The sequence below is a fragment of the Pelecanus crispus genome, chromosome 1 (genome assembly GCF_030463565.1).
Source record: "Pelecanus crispus isolate bPelCri1 chromosome 1, bPelCri1.pri, whole genome shotgun sequence".
NCBI classification, from domain to species: domain Eukaryota; kingdom Metazoa; phylum Chordata; class Aves; order Pelecaniformes; family Pelecanidae; genus Pelecanus; species Pelecanus crispus.
The window spans coordinates 15,995,862-16,018,324 of record NC_134643.1 but is presented as its reverse complement, the minus strand read 5'-3'; the positions used below and the strand labels follow the sequence as shown (position 1 = coordinate 16,018,324).

General features: G+C 43.7%; 1 protein-coding gene across 1 annotated transcript in view; it reads right to left on the bottom strand.

The window, feature by feature from the left end:
- The window catches only part of CDHR3 (cadherin related family member 3), a 39,928-nt gene that overhangs the window by 7,743 nt on the left and 9,722 nt on the right, over positions 1-22,463 (bottom strand). Inside the window, exons 4-14 of the mRNA XM_075712655.1 lie at positions 20,967-21,052; positions 18,930-19,024; positions 18,726-18,830; positions 14,882-15,030; positions 13,382-13,571; positions 11,638-11,806; positions 10,008-10,107; positions 9,764-9,862; positions 5,917-6,143; positions 4,030-4,201; positions 1,941-2,185 (exon numbers count right to left, since the gene is read on the bottom strand). Of these exons, the coding sequence (XP_075568770.1) occupies positions 1,941-2,185; positions 4,030-4,201; positions 5,917-6,143; positions 9,764-9,862; positions 10,008-10,107; positions 11,638-11,806; positions 13,382-13,571; positions 14,882-15,030; positions 18,726-18,830; positions 18,930-19,024; positions 20,967-21,052 (1,637 nt within the window). The remainder of the gene's footprint in view (positions 1-1,940; positions 2,186-4,029; positions 4,202-5,916; positions 6,144-9,763; positions 9,863-10,007; positions 10,108-11,637; positions 11,807-13,381; positions 13,572-14,881; positions 15,031-18,725; positions 18,831-18,929; positions 19,025-20,966; positions 21,053-22,463) is intronic.

Here is a 22,463-nt window from a genome sequence, read left to right as displayed (position 1 = left end):
GGCTCTGAGCTGTCACGGCACTTGGTGCTAGCAACTCATTCATTAAGGTCCCATCATGAAACTATCCTCACACGGATCAGAAATTACTCATCTGCTCTACCTGGGTCATTGCGTAGTGTGGTACTATTAGTTTTGATCATCTACTGAGGTTTTTATTTCATTTTCTGTAAGACATTTGTAATCACATTGTGTATGAAATTTAGTAGGGTATCTATTTCGTTCCTGTTTAAGGATACCTTTAAAATAACTTATTTAGCCTTGCAAAAATAAAGGTACATCCAATCCTTAGAGAAATTCTCAGACAATCTCAAGATCACCACCACCACTCCATCCTCACTGGGACAGAGTCACAAGTGACTTTTTGTGACGGGGCTTCCTTTCTACACTGCCAGCTTTCCAGCATCTGATTCATCAAGCTGCTGCACTGAACACATGTGATGGGAGTAGTTGCTGTAATGGAAGTGCTCTTCTGGAAAATAGACTGAAAGTGGAAGGCTGATATCTCTGGAGAGGCAGATTTAACGCTGTGGTATGTGGTCTAGACTGTTTGTATTTGTGGTAAACACGGGAAAGAAATACAGAATAAGTTTTGTTATTCAGCTTAACTTCTCATGTCCACATCAAGCAGGGGGAGGAGAAGGCTCTGAGAAAACCATTTATTCCTTCCCAACAGAGCATTAGATAACAAGAGGGTTATTAATCAGTCTACAAGTTTGGATTTAAGCATTTTCATAGCAAAATGTCCAGATTTGCATGTGCTGTTTGTAGGATCCCCTGGTTCTGTCTCAGTTACCAGTAGTCCCTAGCAGATCCAGACCATTTTATAGTGAATAGCTCTTTTAACCCTTGACCAGCATCCTCATATTTTCATTCCTGCACATGAGGGAGTAAAGGGTAATGCCATCTGCAGGCAGGCAGAAAATGGATGGACTCCGGATGATGGAGAGATGGTGCAGCAAGGGATGAAGGCAGCAACCGGCACAAGGATGGGGACAGAGCGATCTGTACCCTCAGGCTGTGCCACTTCTGCAGGCAGGACGAAAGCAAGCTCTCCTAACATCCTGCATCAGCCTGCTGGAAATCAGCTCTAAAATGAAACCAGTGAGCCAGAGCTTTCCTGGGATGGCTGTGCAGAGGAGTAGACTGTATTGCTGGGACACAGGCCCACAGCTCCGCAGGCTGTGGAGGCCAGATTCCACCCTGGCTGCTGAAAGCTGTGCATGCTTCCCTGGCTTAGCTATGGACCACCATGTGGGCAGGGAGCTCAGGAAACACCCATCCCACCCCTCTGGCTTTGCTGTCTGAAACCTCAGTGACACACTGAGGCTGTGCACAATTGCTTCAGTTCCTGACAGGCAGCTCAAAGTTTTACATGAGAGTGACCTCAGGGATGGAGAAAAGCCCTTTCCAAGTGATAAGGATTTCTTCTTCTTGTTGTTGCCCATTTCAACTTTGGTAGCCACAGATTAATGTGTCCCACTGCTAAAGAAGTACATAGAAGTGCAAGGCAGCTGGGGGAGTGAATAGCTACAAATAAAAATAAGAGCTAGTGCAAAATGCATGAGGTAATTTTAAGGTTCCAGGCAAAGGTTAACCCCTGCTCTTTCCTTATTAATAAAGCTGCCAGAATCTTTAACTTTCCAGTTGCATGGTAATGGCAGCATGCCCAGTCCTTTGGCTACTTGCCCTTTTTGTTTTAGAAAGTAAAACACAAAACATATGTTATGGCTCTCTACCTGGGACCAATCCTTCATGATGCTGAGCATATCAACCACCTTTGGCTTCAGTGTAAGAGCACGGGGCTCAGCAATTCCCAGGACTAGACCCACTGTAGGTTTTTGCTTCCCTTTTGCATACATCTCTACCCTCTTTTCTTCACTCCTATGGACATTAGCCTGTGAAAGAACCACAGAAGTGGACATAAACTTCAGTGAACTTACCGTTGTGGCAATGACAGTACTCGGGTTTGGGATAACTCTGATGCTTAAAGTCACTGTTCCAGTTTTAATTAAGTGTGTAGCTTTGTCCCTGGCAGACAGTAAATTGTCATCTGTTATATAGACATACAGTCTGTAAATCCAGTTTGTATCAAGTCCGCTCTCATAGTTGAACCTTGATGCAAGAATCAGCCGAGATGTGTTGGAGCCAGCACTTGGTGAAAAGGTGAAATGATTGTTCACATTGCCTGCAAGCAGCAGCAAAAAAACAAAACAATGCCAAAAAAAAAAGGAATAAAAAAGAAAAGCAATCCCACATTGAAGTAAATGGTTGGAACAAGCAAAAAGATCAGTTCCTGTTGACAACTTGTTATGGATCACTATAGACCTGTGCAGTGAAATATTGTTGATAAGAACGGCTCCTTGATCTTCCTGATATCATATAAAATCAGGTAAAACAATATAGTCATTAAAGCATTAAAATATGGAATAAGACTCTCTATGGGAACACAGCTGAGAGGAGGCTGTGGAAACACTTCAGAGCCATAGGGCACACAAGAGGTCACCCAAATGACCTGTCCTTACAGCCTGGAGAGCACCCAGAAGCAGCAGCACTCAGCTGGGGTGAGGACCCTACGCTATTGCTGGCCTCTTCCCACTACTGGGCTGTCCCTGGAGTGGCCCCTAGGCCACATGGACATGACCAGTGTCTCCAGAGGCCCCTCCAGACCCTCTCCATGGCTCCTCCCTCTGCCCAGAGGCAGAGGCCTTTGAACAGGTCCCCTAGAAGAGAGCTAATGAGTCAGGGGACATTAATTGCCTCCAGGGCTTTGTCTGCTCTGTGGGGGCAGAGAGGAGAGTTCAGTGATGGTGGCTCCTCAGGCCCCCAATTTCTGCTCATGTAACTGGAGATCTGCTGGTGGCCTGGGCTGCAGGTAGACGAGCTCTGGCTATTAGACTCCAAGCAGACCACACATAGGAGAGATGAGAGACATTAAAAGGCACCAGATGTCCTTTAGTTTTGCTCTTGTTGCCCCACAGACCTCCAGAGTTGAAGTGACCTTGAAGGCCATGTCTGTTGTACAACACAAAATGGGCCATGGGCTGCTCTGTGGCTCAGAGGCCAACTGTATGGCACAGCTCACATCCATACCAACCAAACCCCTGAGCCTTCACCCTGGTCAGCCTATACAGAGTGCCTGCCAGGCAATGCCCAGGATCTCTTTGGGAATGGACTGCTTGGCACAAACCAAAATCATGCCAGCAACCAAACTTAATGCTTCATCAGTGTGGGCCAATACTGGACCTGCGGCCAGTAAATTGTACTGATACAAACACAGCCTCATACATACGGGCTCATGTGTAAATACCACTGCTGCAGAGGTCCTCTGTGGCATTAAGGAGCTGCAATAGGACAGAGGTTCTCTCTTTTTATGCTCATAGCTTTTTACTGGCACCTGGACAATCTGCTCCCTCCTTCTCAGCAGTCACCTCAAAAACAAAAAAAGAAATTGCCCCAAGAGAGTGCGTTCCCCTTTTTGTGAAGCTAAGAGTCATCCCATACTGTAGCAGTTCTCTGAGTGGATGCAGTTGATTACTAGGTTCAAACAGACAGTCTTAAAATGGGGTCTTAACGCATACAGCATGGACCTAGGACATGCAGGTTTGCTCAGTTGTTTTGAACGGTGTACCAGCAACTAAAGGTGATATATGCAGAGTAACAGAACCCACTGTCCTTTCTGAAGATTTACTCATCTGTAATTGGAAGTGAAATTTGACCCTGTATATTATTCCATCTCATTCTTCTGAAGTCCTTCTCAATTATCCAATTAATTGCCAATTAATTAACATGGTAGGCAATCCAGTCTTGCAAGGGAATTGTTCTAGATGGTAGCACCAGTAGCCAACTTGTGGAGAGACATGTCTTTTGGTAAGCAGCAAAGTAATGATGTGCAAAACTTGTGGATCACAACTAGCCCTTCATGAGACAAAGCACATAAACTGTGCAAGACTTTTATTTATGAATGAAAGCAAACCATCAGCATTCACTAATTTTTGCAATGTCCCCAGTTCACACACCATGACTCAGTACCTTCATTAATGAAGTAACGGAAAGACCTGGGATCAGAATCACGATCTTGACATTCAATCCTGAAGCCATTAATATTGGTCCCAACAGCTAAGCTGACTGGGATTTGAAATGAATAGAAATTGGGTGAACAAACCGGTTCTTCATCATTTACTTCCAAAACATTGACAGTTACCTGAAAGAAAAGAGCAATAGCAAGCTGAAGCTCCTCCACTGTGCTGAGCCAGAATTTTATTAACTTCAGAAACTGTTTGGCTTTGCCCATTTTGCTCTTTTGATCAACAGCAGTTGAAGAGCAATGAACCTCCCTTCCAATCCAGTTTCTACCACAAAACATCTGTGATCATTTGATCTTCAGTTCTTCTTGTGATCAGCACTCTTCTGGGAACAAGTTCCTTAACCTGAACCATCTTCCAAAACCGCAGGGGTTTCGATCTGATGTGTCCAACTGTTTGAATTACTTGAAGTGTGTCATAGTAAGAATGAGAAATAATAATAGTACCACATAGTCATTAAACCTCATTTCAAATCTCTCAAATTGCTTCACAGTCATTAGTTAGGTTTCTTAGCATATTTAATAATAATTCAGAGCATGATCCATGGAAGGAAGGAAGACTCCTTATAGACTGATTTTTCCCAGTGACAGAGAAGTGCTGGTAATGGCCTTCTGCATGGCTGGGAACACCCCGGGTAGCATCAGATGTGCTTAATGTCAGCTGGATTAGCTGGCTGAGAGAAAAAGGTTACCCTTCTCAAAGCTCTTTCCTCTAATGTCTGTTAGTCTTTAACATACTACAGATAAACTTGTCATCGTTACAAGCTCTGGATGCTAAATTTTCCTTAATCACCACCTTGAAATATTACAGGTGATAAAGAAATTAAGTACCTCCCACCTAGCATCTCCATGGGTGGTGCTTGGCTGGAATAGAAAGCAGGCCTAGTACCTGTATCGCCCCCCAACAGATGTGCAAAAATCAAATGTAAGGCAGTCATGAGAGAGAAGGTGTGAAAAGGAATAAAAAGGAGTCTGTATGTGAAGGACAGTGCGATTCTTTGAAAGAAGTGACAGTAAAATACCTTTGTGGATATACAGTCTATATTTTTTCTTAAGAATAAAATATGTCTGGGCAGCAAACTGGAGCAGAACCTACTGCTTAGTGTTATCATGTCCCTGGCATGCTCTTGGCTCCTGCTGGATAGCACCATCAAGGACAAAACTAGATCATGGTCAGGGGAAGGCATGTGTAAGGGTCCATCCCCAGTAGGCCATGTGGACACAGCTCTACTGGGTGGGCCTTCTGACATTATCCCAAGAGGCTGCCCAAGCCCTCATCCCATCCCCAAGGTATGCAGCACATCCCCTCTGTCCCACCCCATGAAAACACAACTCTGATGGGCTGCAACAAGATTCTTGCATTACTTTGGGCACTCTGCAGTGAAAAAACATCACATACAAAATCAAAAGTATGTTAGAGGGCCAAAGGACGCTACACAAGGTCCAAAAAGGACTTGGCACTAAACATGGCTAAAATTCGATTGTGCTACCTGGCCTCAAGACCCTTTCCTTTTTCTGTTTTCCAGTACGTATGTAGCCAAAAAGAATACCTTCAATTACCTAGGACACAGAAAACAATTTCACTGCTCAGGTGAAATAAGAAAAAAAGACTGAGAAACAAAACCCACAGAGTTAAAAATACAAAAATATTACTTTAATTCTTTTTTGTAAGAAATAAAGCAAGACTGAGTGAACACCACCTCTTTCATCTGACTAATACACAGCTCTGTGCAGAGGTGGACTTGCCTTTTACAGACCAAAGAGCTTTGCCTAATGTCTGACCGTTCTTGTCAGGAAGAAGAAAAATGGGGGAGAAGTAGAGTGGAGTTACTCACAGATGCTGTTGCAGTCTTCTCCTGGTCTGAGGCCTGTACTGTGAGAATGTGTTTCTGAGTTGTTTCATAGTCTAATCTAGCTAAAATCTTCACATCTCCTTTGGTTGGGCTGATCCAGAAGATATTTGTGTAATCCCTGGTGCCTCCTCCAGCTACAATGGAATAAGTGATGACACTGGGTGGCCAGTCCTTGTCCCTGGCATTCACTCTTCCAATGCTAGATCCAACTGAGAGACAGAAAATCTATATTTCATTAACATTTTAAGGAAAAAGAAGTACAGAGTACTTGTTCCAACCAAAACTTGATGAAACTGAACTAAAGATTTGGTTTAGAGTTCTTCACCCCAAAAAAGTAAAGCAAAGGTGTGAGAAAGACTAGTTCACCATGCTATGCTATGGGTCCCCCGTGTATGGGCTTGCCTGCTAGCAATAAATACCAAAACATGAGGAGTCTGTAGAGAACCACAACAGAAGGGCTCCAGCAGTGAGGGCCACCCCGTGCCCTGCACCAGCATGCATGAACAGGAGATTGTGGCAGCCCAAGCAATGGCTTGGTTGGAGGAACAAGGCTCTTTGTCTCCTTTGAAAAGCAACTGCTGCTGTTCCTTCTGAGATGTTTGAAAGGCAGTTTGAATTACCTTTGTGCCAAGTATTTTATGAAGCAAACTACAAATGGCAATGCTGTAAACCGTGAGAATGAAGATGGGACCGTGCACACCCGCCCCTGCAGACATTGATTCAATGCTAAATGCATCCACATGACCCAGGGATATACAGGATAAATAGTCCACATGTGCAGAGTAAGACAGAGGGAGGATGTAAATGAAGGGTTGGCATTTTTTTCTTTCCTGACCCTGTGAACTCCAGCCCTACTGCAAACTGTGGGCTCCTGTTTGGTACTACAGCATTAGCAAGCACCCTGTTAATGTCAACTCAGCTCAAAATAAAAGGCAGTCTGAGTCCAAAAAACATTTCTCTTGATAGTCTCAGTATCCAGCAAAGTTCTGTGGCCAACACAGAGAGGTTTACAGACACATCCATGTCACAGATGGGTTTCAGCTCAGTTGGTTAGAGCATGGTGCTAATAACGCCAAGTTCACAGGTTCAATCCCTGCTCACTGCAGGGGGGGTTGGGCTCGATGATCTCTCAAGGTCCCTTCCAACCCAAAGCATTCTATGATTCTATGATTCTATGATTCAAGTATTACATTTCTAAGGTACACGTCAGTGGTATGAGGAGACACACACAGAATAGGAAATGCGACAAAATTCACTGCATCGTATCCACTGGGAAATGGTGTAGAAAGCCAAGTTCCATCCATGCACCACAGACATAAAAGTTGGGCAAGAACAACAGGCTGCTGAGCAATGCAAGGCACTGGTATGAACACCTGAAGGTCGGGGTCCTCTGATTGCTGAGTGGCCGCCCTGTGCCTCCTTGTCCCCGCTTAGCCTTCCTTGCTTTCCTGGCAGTTTGGCTCCTGCAGGGGCCAGGTCTGCCAGGGTCCCTCTGCCAGGCAGAGCCCCCCGAGAGCCAGCCCCATCCCCAGCCTCCCTGGTCTCTCCAGCTCCCTCCCAGGCCATGCTGCAGCTTCACTGTACTCAGCAGTGGCCAGTGATGGCTTCTCCACAGGGCAGGCAGGAGTGATTTTTGCAGACCTGTGGGCCTTGGCAGGATCCTCCTGACTGGAGAAGGAAGAAGAGAGCTGAGGGTGAGGGCTGGAAATTTGGGCTTGCTCCTTTGCCCATGGCAAGAGAGAGGAGGTTGTGGGCAGGCTGGCAAGGCTGCTGGAAGCATGCCTTTTCCTCCCCCTGCCCACCTCCTGGCTTAGGAAAATGGACACAGAAGAACCATAGAGCCCACAGGTCTGCTGGCCATAGCCACAGCTGCCTTCACCTGTGCTTTGGGCCTGCCCTGGCCAGAATAATTTGATGACTTCAAGCAGATACTAGACTATCTGGCTGCTAAATCTCCTGGAGCTTCATGGGCAGCTTCACCATGTTCCACTCAGATGCAGTGATGCAGTTGGATGTCTTCCTCGGTGACGTGACCATTGGGGCAGGTTTGTGAGTAACAGCAGCCCAGGGCAGTGTTGGACGTGCTGGAGGACAGGGCTGCCATTCAGAGGGGCCCAGCAGGATGGAGCTGTGGGCCAAGAAGACTCGTGGAGCTCAGCACAGACAAATGCAAAGTCCTGTGCCTGGACCAGAACAAGCCCATGTGTCAGCACAGGCTGGGACTGACTGAGCTGGCAGCAGCTCTGCAGGAATTCACCCCAGGCCATGGTGGACAAGTTATACGTGAGCCACCAGGGCAGCCTTGGGGGAATGGAGACCGCATACTTGGGCTATATGAACAAGTGTATTACCAGCACATGATGGGAAGTGACTACTCCGCTCTGCTCGGCACTCATAAAACTACCTGTGACCAGCTTGGGGGCCCAGGTACAAGATTTGATGCTAACAAACTGGAGAAAGGCTGGGAAGGGCCACTAAAATGCCAGGGGGCTGAGCAGAGGATGCAGGAGAGGCTGATGAGGCTGGGTTTGTTCAGGCTGAAGAAGGGCAGGCAAAGGGGGGATTTAATTGCTTTGCTGCACTACTTAAAGGGTGATAATAGAAGACCAAGATACACTTTTCTCAGAAGGGGACAGTGAAAGGGCAACAGAGAACAGATGCAAGCTGCAACATAGGAAATTCCAGCCGGGTGCAAGGTAAAATTACCTGGAATGAAGGTTGCTCAGCTGGAACAGGGACTCAAGTTGGCTGTGGAGTCTCCATCCTTGCAGATTTTTAAAATTCAACTGGATGAGGCCCTGAGCAACCTGATCTAACTTTGAAACTAGCTTCATTTTGCATACAAGTTGGACTTTAGACCCCCAGAGGTCCCTTACATCTTCAGTTTACTGTGACCCTAGGAAGTCCAGAATGAGGGTCAGGATTTATCCAGCATGTATCTAACAGACCTCTCAATTTTTTCTTAGCCAACAGAATAAAGCCAGTAAGTGAGGTCCTGGGACAGAAGGCCCAAGTTTGGTACATTGGGTGGTATGAGGAAGAGGCTGAAGCTGGAAAAGATGCCATTTCCGTGCCAATTCCTCTGTGCCCCGAGCAGCACAGCAGAGAGCAGGCTGGCAGTTGCACCTGACACATGAGGATTACCAAGGAGGCAAGATGCTGTGGCACTGCTCTGCAAACTCATGAGATGCAGGACTCAGCAGGGGACAGGAAGGGTGCTGAGGTGAGAGTCAAGCATGTGAACAGTTTCAACAAATCCAGTTTTAAGGCCACGTTTGCAGCCTTGGCTGTTGCAGGAATGGGAAGCACCCCTGGCTCTGGGCATGAGGAGCTGCTCTGGCTGCTTTCTGGCTGAGCAAAGCCTCCCTATCCCTCCCCATCTCCAGGGAACCCACTGCACCCAAGGTGAGTTGGGTCTAAGGGGACACTGGGGTGGCTGTCCTGTACCATGCCTGGGCCAAGAGAGTCCTCACTCATCTGTGTCAGTGTATAGAGGTTTCTTTGCACCATCACAGTCCCTCCAAAAGGCTAATTTAGCAAGAGCAGAAAGACGGTCTAAAGCAAGACATCTGAGTTTAGTTTCTGGCTCTGTCACAGATTTCTTGTGCAATTGCTGAATTTGTCTGTGTCTCAGCTTCCATCTGTACAGTTGGAGTTGTTGCCAGTTTTGTCTATTTAAGGGTAGTAGGTGGTTGTACGGTGAGACCCTGGTTGAACTGGAACTTTGAGCCATTCTCCTCATTCAAATATATGAAAATCCATTTGGAGCAAAAAGGTACTTATCAACATGACAACATTATTTCTATCATGTAGGTGCTACTTACTGTACCTTTAGTAATTTCTGAGACATTAAATTCATATGATAAATTACTGAAGACTGGAAAAAATTCATTCACTGGCTTTATCCTGATGTAAATGTAGATGATATCTGGAAATATAACAGAAGATTAAATCATAGTTAAGTATGGCTGTGAAATTTTCTCATGCATATATTCAAAATACATATGGTATTCTTCTCTCCATGCTGTTACAGCACAGGAAAATATCAAAAGAAGTGTAAAAGGGATACTTGCTTGAGTACTTAGGACAGGCAATATCTTGCACCCTGACAGTCAAAGAATAAACTTCAACTCCTAGATTAGCTGGGTTTTCTAAATCAATACCTTCAGTCATCTAAATCAAAAAGAAACACAATTGTATTTATACTTCCTTACATAAAGTCACAATACACATGACGGCAATTACTTTTTTCAGCATTCTGTAAGTATGCTCTCCCCCTTGGATATATAGAATTGCTCTGTAGGAGTAATATAGGCTATTAATCAATTACAGGATTGAATTCCAGGCTTTTTCTACCTGTTCACGCTCTGGTGTCTCTTAGCAATTCAAAACTCTTTCCTTCTGCCAACAAAATATCTTCCCCTTAAGCACAGGAAGTTTTATCATTTGGATCATGAGGTCTTGGCCTTTTACCTGGTTAATTCAAAGAGTATGTAATGAGCTGGCTATTTGCTGTGCCCTTTGTTGGCTCAACAAGAATCTGCTATTGCTAAATAGTAATAGTTACTCTTTGAGCTCATGCCTGCAGACATGCATTAAAGGTATCAGGTTCAGCCACAAGTGTTTATCCAGGAACCAAGTTGTTACTAAATGGTGGCTCCCGCAGGTTTAAATCCTAATCTCCTGAACTCTGTCTTTCTGTAGAAGCCTTATAAACTCTGGGGCAACAGGACTAAAGCACAAGCATCCACTGTTTATTGTCTACAGGGAAATTCCTGCAGGGACGGGACACTTCAGATAGCCTGTTACATTATACATACATGGTGATCAAAGGGCTGACAACAATCATATCCTCTGCAGCAATGAAAATGCTCTTTATGTTGGCAAATGAAGCAGCTAAGGGCAGTCCTCACTGACATGTATACCTCAGATCAAAAATTAAAGTAAGCCATACAAAATTGTTTTACTGTCCTTGTAGCACTCTTGCCTTTTAGACAGAATGCCTGGTTTTTTTTGTTATGTTTCCCTTTTTCTGTATTTGTCCACGGTTCTTTTTAAAGCAATGAAACAACCACCATTGCACATGTCCAGCAATCGGTGGGGGTTCTGGCCAACGCAACTACGCCAGCAGCTATCAGCATAAGGAACCCATATTTTGACATGCAAAATAACACAAGTGCAAATCCCACTACACTTTTGTGAAAATTTACCACTCAGAGTGGTTTTACAATTCTGACCAGTGAAGCTGGGAAGTAGTTATCTGACCAGTGAAGCTGGGAAGTAGTTACAGAGTGTGGGATTTCTCAAGTATTTCAATTCTTCATGCTGAAAAGCAAGGATCTTCCACAGTCTGTCATGAATAAATGGGTATGAAATGACATCAAATTTCTCTGTTTATCCATACCAAAGTTGGTGCTTCACACTCCCTAAAAAAGGATTTTTTTTTCCAATCATATCTAGCACATTTATTTAAAACTGGAGAAAACAGTTCTCTGTTTACCAAATTCTTCAGAATCCACAGAAAGCATCCTATCAAAGGGTATGTAGGTCACATCCAGTCAAAAGAGTCATTCTCCACATCATACCCACTGTGATATGAATTACAGTAATTCTTTTTTGCTTGTACAGACAATGAATATTATAATATTTCATAAGCTGACTTGTGAAATGTGATAATCTAAAATAAAGCCACAAGCGACTGACCACAAGTCTTCCAGACACAGTGGACTCCAGAGCAAAGTTATTGCTTCCAAAACCAGATAATCCAGTGAAATTAAATTGATTGTTTGATGGATCAACATCAATATCTTTACAGTAATTTCTAAGATCAAGAAGAGATGTCCCAGCAGTCGTATTTTCATTTGCCACTTTCCTGTTTAAAACAAACACGTTTCCCATCAGAGCAATTTATATTTCTCCTCTTGAACTTTTCATATATTACATGCCAAAACATTGACTTCCATTTATTTTCTAAGTTAAATCCTGGACCTAAATAGGCAACAGCTGATGAAGCAATCCAGTACCTGATCCATACACTGTGGTATGGAACTCAGCTAAACTTCAGAAGCTGCCACAAGATCTTAATGTTCAAGATTAGTTCAATTAATAACTATTATTTTAAAATATCTTTACAACATTCATTTCTTCAGTATGTTATGTTCTCCTGATGAGAAGATTGTTCTTTTCTCCTTAACTAATAGCTGGACCATTCTGCTGTTTTGTGAAACTAGCATTTCTGGCCCTGCTGTTGATAGTGAGGGTCCCTGTGATGCACATAATGGAACTGGGGGTGGAGGGTGTCAATTTAATTTTTTTCAATCAAGATAATTAAATACAAAAAATGAAAACCAACTGAAGTGCCATTAAGCCCCGATTTTGTTCCTTTGTGCAATCCCTATAAGACTAGTTCTTTATTTGATCGCATTTTTTCCTGACAATTTTTCCCTCCTTCAGATCAAAATTTAAGCTCACTAGATAACAAAGAGACTGTTGTGTTATTGTCATGGATGTTGTAACCAAGCAGCGCTCTGAAGAATTGGATTCTCTTCCTGCCAGTATGTAAAACTATGTGATTTAAATGCAAGACATTTATATTAGATAGTAAGCAAGCAATTTAAACAGATATCCACTAACTGGGTATTCCTCATTCCATAGGTTCTTGGCCTGAAATGCTGGATTTTTATCTGCAGGACTGTCAAACTACCCTAAGTGCACCTGAAGAACTGAACTATGTAATGTGGTGTGCCCTGAAAGATCAGAGCCCAGGCACATCAAACACTTCAGATGGACAATTTTGAGTTCAGTCTTTCTATGACACACTTCATCTGTAAAACGGAGTTAATGTTATGTCCTCATCTGGAGATATAAACTATGTGATCATCACAAAGGTCTCAGAGCATTCACAGCCATAGTAAAGTCCATGACTAAGTCACTCTGCACAGAGGACATGTATAACAAGAGGTGATCTGGGCTCTGAAGACCTTACAGATTGCATTAGACAAAAAACATGCAGGTCACCAGGGAGAGATTTAGAAGAGAAGATCAGGAAGTTTAAAATAAAACTCCAGAACTGACTGGCAAGGTTTCACTCATGAATGATTCCCCAAAGTTTAGCATAAATTAAGAAAGGAGGAGCCTGGATCTGTATGGGTTAGAAAAGTAACTAACACATGGCTCTGATATCCTAAGGGTTTAGGTACCTGAAAGAAAGATAAATAAAGTATCTGACTACACACAGATATTTTTAGTCCAGATTTCCAGTTTGAACATGTCAGGAAATTGAGATTTGTGCCCTAAGACACTTACAGTGAACACTAAGATTTAAAGGCTTAAAGATAAATGTCCGTTTGAACCTCTAGCTGTAGTAGGTCTGGGGACCCTAAATTATGTGCTCTAGACTGCACACTGGTTAACAAGGCAGCACTAAGGCAATGAAGAGCCTCAATACCTGAAGGTAGAAGGATTGCATTCTGGTGGGTTGTCATTGATATCGTCAATGATGATTGTGATCTCCATTTCGCTGGCATGACCACTGCTGGGACTGTCCTCCACCCGGACTATCACTGAAATGTTAGGATGGAGCCGCAGTGGAGAGGCATCTCGGTTGATTCTCCCAGTCACCTGCAGCACTCCAGTTGCTGGGCAGAAAGCAGCCAGAAGTTAGATGCTGACCATGGACAGAAGTAACAAGCACTCATGGTGTACAAGCAAGAGGACAGGGTACCTCAGCAGACAGGTAGCAGAATAAAAAGTATTGTGTTCTGTGCAAATCATGGCTGGTTTAGTTATTTTTTAAAATGATACAAAATGGCTCTGAAAATTCTGTGTAAGACTTTAATGGATAGGTACCCATTGCTCAGAAATACGCCATAAGTGGCCTCAGCAGAGGGCTTGGAAAACAGATTTCCCTTATGCCCTCAAAGAGCTAGTGCAAGTCAGAGTTGAGTGCACTCACAGAGCATCAAGGACAATGAGCTGCTAATGCCTGTGCTGTCCTTGCTCTCTAACTAGTAAGACCACTTCACTTTCTACTGTTATCACTCAAGCATCCTTCAGCACCTCTAAATCTACTCACACATCAACAGAGCTGCTCTTAGCTGTGACAGATTGTGCCAAGTGCTCCGGTCAGCCATTCACTTAATATTTTTTTTTTCACTTCTGTTAGTCTCTGTTCAAAAAGAGAAGGTTTTTGTGGCAGAGCAGAGTACTATTCCCTGAGCACAAAGGAGGTAAAGGAACAGTGTATATATCTTCTGCCTTTTGGAGTGTAATTGAAGGGGAGGCTATACCTGGCTATACCTGGCTGAAGGACATAGGGAATCCAAAGCATTTAAGGACATCTTGATCCCCCACAACACTGTGTTGTGTGATACCTCTTACAGCTGTGATAAGCAGTTCTAAAGCAATAGCAGACAAGGAGCAAAGCAGTCACTGAATGCCATCCCTGGAGCAAAAACCTCAGGGCACTGGTGTATGCACCCCAGAGAGCACAGGGAGACAGGACCAGCATGAGAGAGAGGACTCTTCTGGATGGCCTTGCCTGAGGAGGGTCATGAACCAAGCAATGAAGCTGAGGTGCAGATTTGCTGTGCACTTCAATGCCAGAGCAGATTTCAGGCAGGAGGGAGGACAGTATGGTCTAACTTTGTGCAAGCCCCAGCAGGGTCACTGCAGTCCTCAGAGATTAAAAAGAAGGCAGCTAATCTTATTTCCACCCAAGAGACCATCACGCTCCAGCCATAAGTCAATATTTGTCTACTTTCTTCAAGATACCTTACTGAATCTTGGTCAGCTGACCGAAGAATTTGACCCTAATAACATACTGAGCATTTCTTATTTCTAGGGGTAGCCACAGAATAAAGTAAGTCAATTTAAAACTAAGGCAAAAACAAAGAGAGTAGCCAATCTCTTTTTTGGGTGTCGGAAGGCACATTTTTGTTTGTCTTACATGGATTTATGGAGAAATATCTGTTAGAAGACTGGATGCTGTAGAAAAGTCTGCTGGGAGAGTCTTCGTCATCAGGATCTTTAGCTGTTATATTGGCAACAACAGTGCCTGGGCTTTGCTCCTCTGGAATCCTGTAGATTCTTTGTTTTCTGCAAGATAAAACAAAATTCAGCAAAGCGCACATCTGTGTTTGCAAGGGCAGATGATCACAGACTTAGCTGAGCAGCCAACTGTAGCAGCAGAGCCATGGCCACACTGGGCTCAGAGATGGCTATTTGCATGTCCGGGTAAACAACCCAGTCACTGGTTCTGCCAGCTGGACATGTAGCAATAGCTGAACTGGTATGTGGTCATAAAGCATGACGTAGCCACACAAGTAAGCGTCCTTCCCCTACAACTTTTTCACAGTAAAAACAATTTGACTTTCACAGAATCATGGAAGCTGAAGATGGAAGGGGCTGTTAAGTCATGCAGTCCATCTCCCTAAGGAGACACCAGCTTGTAAAGCCACTTGCTGCAATTCCTTCATTTTACAAGAGAAAAACAAAAATAGAAGCAGTAATGTAATTAATCATCTTTTGGAATGAACTCTGGAGGCTTTCTGGGGACAACAGTATTACTAAAAAGCTGAGCTGCCCCTGCAGTAGGTGGAGGCAGGGAAGAGCACTCCTGTGGGTGCCCACCAGATGAACATGCTCCAAACTCCCAGCAACATCTGTCTGTCTGACTCATTTCGCATAGAGAAAATGGTTCTTTACTGCTGCTGTTTGGTATGCCAGTGCTCCCAAATTTCCCATGAATTAAGTGAGTTTTATAGCTCAGATATAGTCTGGCAGGCAATTGTGCAGGATTGCTTATAATTGTTGCAGTTGCATGTTCACATGGGTACTCAGGTATGCAATTATGGTACTTGAACCACATACGAAAGCAGGCATGGACAAGCAGACAAAAACTGTGCAAGGAATTTATGAAGGCTGACTTATTCTACTGAAACACACACAAATACACAAACATCTCCTGTTTCTATAAATCAAAAGGAGTCAAAGGTGCTCAGGAGTTCAGAAAAGCATTAGCAGTATGTTTCAAGACTGAATCCTTTTTGAACATTTTAAGCTTCCTATGCCACCACATAGTTAATTGACTAGTCTAGAGTTCCCAGTGTAGGAAAGCATGAGCTCTTCATTGTCCTCTGAAAATCAACATCATGGTCTTTTCCAACCTAAATGATTCTATGATTCTATGATCATGGGGCACTTAGCAATTGGAGCAGAGAATTGCAGAGACAGAACAGAAGACCCCATGCCTCCAGGTCTCCATTTGCAATTTTAAAAATGGTTAAGAAGACACAGTATCTTCAACTGTTTTGTCAGCTGATATGAAAAGAGGAAAGCATACAGGAGAGAAATCACATAGTCTTTTCCCAGTAAAAACACCTAACTTACAGCCAGAAGTAAACAAGGAGTTTGTGAAGGCTGTGGAGTCAGTGTATTTATTAAGTTTCTATCTCACTCTTGGCATTGGGTCTCTTCCTTCCTTGTTCTGTTGCTTCCAGTCACTCAAAAACAAAACAAATAGCAACAGATCTCCTTCACTGCTACCAAAAATGCCACCCCAAAATGCCTCTCTGACCACTGGGGAATACAGGAGGGACAGCTCTAACTGGTTTTGGCTCAAAATAGAGAACTCCCTATGCCCATAGGGACCTCAACTCCGACCTCTCTGTGGACAGCAAACTCTCCACAGCTCCACCTTCGCAGTCCTACCAGCCCCCCTGCGCCCTGCACGGGCTGTTGTCCAGTCCCCACCAGCTCTCTTGGGAAGAAATGGGATGTTTTCAGGCACATCCCCATAGCACCGAGTACTAGTACAGCTGGGGAGGAGTTGGGGCCACTTCCTACGCAGCTACGTCTGGGCTGTGTCCTGTTGTCCATCTGTCTGCCGCCTGCCAGTGGCTTTTTACAGGATGGTTCAAGCAGACCTTTTAGACACTGCAATGTAATTGCGAAGGAAGCATATGTTTGTTTTCTTGTCTTCTCCTTTGTTTTCCTGACTCCACAAGTTTTCCATTGATTTTAACAGCCAGAATTTCAAAAGGCTGAGTGCCAATGTAGTGTTGTGAACACCAAAACCAGATGTGCCTGCATATACTATGGGAACAATTTAAAAAACCCTTTGAAACTCTGTTCTTGACAGCTTTGATCGGGAGAAAATAAAGAAGCTTTGCTAACTCGTCAAGTTTCCCCAGCTCCCATCTCAGCACTGATTATTACAGTGTCAGAAAGTACGTAGCCCCAGCATGCAGCTCACATTTTAGCAGGGGAGACACCAAGCATGTGCATACTGAGGACAGCTGATGAAGTGTAATTTAATCTAAAGTTCTTTACAGACTGAGCTGCTCTTTTTGGTCTGTAGTGTCAGTCTGAAAGGGAGAAGATTCAAACAAATGCCAGGCCTTATTTGTGTCGTATGAGAACTGAGTCTTAGACCTTAGGTGTTACAGATGCTCAAGTCACTGCAGCTTTCACTAATTCAAACAAGTAGATACATATTTAAAAGAGGTCCTTTAGCATTCCAGACATAAGGATAAATAAACAGAAATGGCAACATTTGGAGGAAATAATCAGTCTAGGACACAATGTGCAAACATTGGCACTGGGAAGAGGATTCCTCCTGCTTGTAGCAGTACAGTAATGTGGCATGAGCTGTTAACCTTATTGGTTATTGCAGGCATGAAGTTCAAGTGTTAAATGAATAGCACAAAACAAAAAAAATCCATGTCTGTTTCTAATATTTCATTCTTCTGCTTCTTCAGATTCTCCACCCCTTTACCGAGCAAGGTCCAGATCCTTGGCCCCAGCCCAGGAGCTGTGCATTGCTCTGGCTCCACAAAGCACCCAGAAGATTGCTCCAAACAAGTGGCTGGAAACCTCCTGGCATGGCCCAGGTGCTACATTGTCTTCTGCTTTGCACAGATGGCAGGAGGGCAGCCATCATAAATATTCTCAGTAAGGACCTTGTAGAGCCTCAGGATCAGGAGACATAAAGAGAGTGTCTTGAATCCAATCAGTGTCTCATGTAAGTGACAAAGATAAATCAACAACAGAATCAGATCGACTGTAATAATTGTCAAGCTCCTGCTTCAGAAACAATCATCCATTGCACTTTCCACCAGAAAACAGCCTGCTGGTGGCACATGTATATTCCTTCCCATTTTTCCAAATTTTCAGCAATATTCCTGATTGCAACTAAAACTCCATTAGTCTTCAAAAGCTATTTCTGACTTGTGTGTTATGACACAATTTCCTGCTTATGACACAGTAAGAGACAACAATGTTTCAAAGACTACCGGGATTGTTTACAAGTGTAAGTGTCTGAGAAGAAGAGGAAGACAGATCAAAAGTGAGACCTTTTTATGTCTAGACATTTCTGCATGAATAAACATCATTATGGTGAAATGCATATCTGCATGAAGGGTAAATTCTATACGATTGTATTCACACAGGGTGAAATTCATCTCCTTGTCTGAACTTGTCCAAAGGTCTTTGCATAGCTTTAACCTCTCTAAATGCTAACAAGTACAACAAGCTTGTTTGGCTGTTCTTAGCATGAAGGCAGAGCCTGGAAAACTCAAAACTATTAAGAATATAAATAAGAATAGAAGAGGGAAATGAGGGCAAAGCTGTCCAGTAAAAGAACAGGAATAATAAAGAAATGAAAATACTGTTTTCAGTAGTACTTTGTTGTTATATTTACTTGCCCTTATGCTACACCCTCTCATTGGTGCCAAAGCAGTAAAGCTGGGAAAACATCTACATTTTGAGTACAACGGAAGTTTTTCACTCACGTGGTAAAGTAAGGTCTTTCATCATTTATGTTAATTATATTTATATTCACTGTTTTAGTCGCGTGGAGTCCATCTGGATCTGTCACTGTTATATTTAAAAAGTAACTATTAAATAAGAAAACAAAACAAGAATTATTCTGTGGCTATGTAGAAAAAAATTTCTCTGCTAAGCTAAAAGACCATGTGAATAAAACACATTCTCACCGATGTGGATCTTTCTCGTAATCAAATTCTTTTGTGGAAAAAATGGCTCCGCTTTCCAAGACCAAGAATGGCACTGGTGCAGGGAGCAGTGAATACTGAAATGAAGAGAGCAAGAAATTAGTCTTTGTGTCTTTAAACATCCCTCCATTCATTCCTTACCTTGTAAAATGGGCCAAGTTATAGCACAGTATTTGCCTCAAAACTTTGCGTATTGAAATATGCTGACATACAGATGCCAGCACAAGCCCTGACCATCTGAGCTGAAGCAGCTCAAACCTGGTCGTACATGCTTTGCTTGACAGCCAGTGGTCACTGACACTGAGTTACATTAAAGCCCACACTATTCTCTACCTCTGTGAACTCCAGCTCTGCAATGAGAATTTGACAGAGGCCAGCCAGCAGAGGCACAGTGTGGTAGGCAAAAATCGGCTTTGTGGTGGCAGCAGAGCGTATGCACAAAGGAGAAGAGAGAGAAAAAGGGGCGAGGCTGGATTCAGGGGGCATAACACATGCCATGCAGGAGGCAATGAAGTTCAGGGGTCCAGACAATGGGAGGGGCCAAGGAGGGGAGATTGGACTTTCATGGAGTACGTGAGGGTGCGAGGCTGAAAGGTGTTCACAAGAGCTCAGCGTTAACGCAGCTGTTCAGCAGCGGCGTGTAGCAGCAGCCGCTTTGTGCACTGCACAACACAAATGGGTACCGCACCAGCGCATGGGTGCGGGAGGGAGCTGAGCACCCTGACACCCTACGCAGCAGGGAGAAAGGCAGCAGCCTGATCCCCATGGCTGCGGGGTAGCTACCACACATCCACCACGTCCCCCTGCTATTGTCCACGTCACTCTGCCAGGACATCACCAATAAGCCCTCCAGGACATTTCCTTTGCTAGTGCAGGTGTTAATAATACTCATAAAGTCTGAAGTATGCAACATCAGAGGGTCATGCACCGTACAAGTAAGTGATCTGCAAAATCCACTGAGCAGAACTGTCCAGGGGATGCCACAGCTCTTGTGTTACCTTTTGGAAAAAAACAGGAGGTACAGAGAGCCGAGTGAAACAACTTGCCTCCTGCAGTGATAGATTTAATTGAAATTGCTTTAAAAAAAAGCAGCTAGGTGATCACAATTCTTTTAACAATTTTTTTGCCAGCTGACCTTTCTGAATTCCCTCTTCAGATTGTTATTTTACCTGTTGCCCAACATTTCCATTATGCCTGAGCTTCGTCAGGGGTTAGAAGGCGTGTGGAACTCACTGCCGTTACTTTCAGAAACAAAGCAGAGCTAAACCCCAGGCCTCTGCTTCCCTCCTCACCAGCTCAGGTTTGGTGGTTTGACTGGGCAAAGCCTGAGGGCGGACTTCAAGGTAATTGCTCTCCTGAATAATGCTACACATTGAAGCAGCATCTTTAGGTCCAAATGTGCTGTCTTTTATAAAGCCAAAGCCAATAAAGCAAAGCTATAACACAATTCTTAGGTAAGTGCAGTTACTTTTCCCCTGTCTGCAAACAAACTTACCACTTTCCAGAAATTTTTGCTGATACCAAGAGTATTTTCAGATCAGCTAACACATTTTCTTAACTGAAGGTCACAGTTTGCCCTGGGATTGTCAAAAAGCTGAGATTCAGTTGCTTTGTAAGCAGTTTCCTTACTGTCTCATTTAAAAGAATTTACATTACGATACGGAAGATTAAAAATTTTATTTACTTTTAGTCACGCTCATCTACAAGAAATGTTTTGTAAGCCATTTAAAAAAAAAACAAAAACAAACCACAGTTTCTACAGTTTCTCTGATTAACTATATCAAACTCTGCCTTCAATATCCCTTAACTTTGGAGGGCTGAGAACTCAAAATATAATTTGTGTCCAAACACTGAGGTTGGGTTTTCTTAGTTTATTATTGAAAATGCTTCTTTTTTCCGGACTCAACCTTTTCCTGTGTTCCTGATAAGGAAGGAAGTTGTTGAAAGATGCTGGCAATTAGCATTTCAGATACAGTGGATTATATCACCTCTGGGTTTTTTATCTTTAGTACAACTTACTTTGAGTTCAGCATTTTCAGGATCAGCTGCATCAACTTGGTAAATGCATTCCGGAGGTGTTCTTTCCAAGATGTAGATTGTTACAGCTGCGTGGATGTAAGTGCACTCAGGTTAATTGGGTAAGAATACAGGGTGCAGCAGCAAACATACTGATACACTGAAGCTGTCCTGACCTATTACTGCCTGCTGCACCTTCTCACTTCACAAGTGTAATTCCAAGATCATCACAAAGAGCACAAATACTCAAAAGATAAAAAGAAACCAATTGCATATCTGTAAACAGGCAACAATCACTGTGAGTTGCACTGTGAATTGTGCCTTCGGGAAAAAGAATGATCTTTACGTACAGCCTATCTTGAGCTGCTCACAGGGTATGGAGTAAAATTATGCATCTGGGCTACCCCTGTATCTTTTTTTACTATGCAGATGGGGAGAACGTAGCCCTGTGCTAGGTCCTCATCACCATCCCCTCCCTGTCCAGCCCCTGTCCCCTGCCAGGAGAGCTCAGAGCCTTTCCTCTTAATTTCTGCTTTTCCTTTACATCTGCAAGGTAAATAAATAGTGGATGGTCTGCGCTGACTTAAATTTTTGCGTTATTAAGGGTGCTAATTCAGTGCAAGGTGTATTTCTTCCCATGTCAGGAATTCTCACAGCTGGGCCATCCTGTACTGGGCCACTGGCAACAGGCTTAGCTCTCCTTGGGTATAGTGATTAACAGAACAACAGATCTTTAGATCACTTTATTTGCTTTATGCCCTTTTGTGTCTGCTGGACCTGCTGTTTCTGGACTATTAATTTCCACTGTGACCCCTGCTGATTGCTGCTTCTCATCAGAGCAGTGGTAATCCTGGAGCAGTGTAATGAGTTGTTCCCAGAGGACAACAATATGAATATAAAGCTTAATGAGAGGGAGATGCTTTTTCATAACCAGTGAATGCGCAATTAGTGTCTAATTGTTGCTGGTACGGTTAACTAAAGCCACGCAGTTAGATAGATCAGACATCTGTGCGCACCAATTTATGGCAGCTCTAGCTGAGAGTTAAGCTGGTGCACTTATTTGTAACAAGCTCCCACATAGAGTGTGTTTCATGCTGTGCCAGTCCCCTGAAGTGTCACATTTAATTATTATTAGATTCCAGCAGCACCCATGATATGCAAGGCAGCAGCTATACTGAGAAGATGACACAGCCACTTCCCTAGGGGAAGCTAATTTGCTTTACAAACTAAGTATTTTATGGAAGCAGGAATGTCAGTGTGCTTCGGAGGCATTAGTGAAGTGGGCTGGATTTGAGCATTTGAGCAGGCCTGGGCTGGACCCATCCAGGCAGACAAGCCCTGCCCTCCGCAGCAGGCAGAAGTCGAGGCTGCAGCCACGCTGCGCCACTGACCGCTCCAAGGGCTGCGAGTCGCAGCCTACGTAATGCTGCTGCTAGTCCAGATCTTGGGGGGGTTCAGCAGCCAGCTCCAAATACCAACCATGAACAGATCACAGTTTGA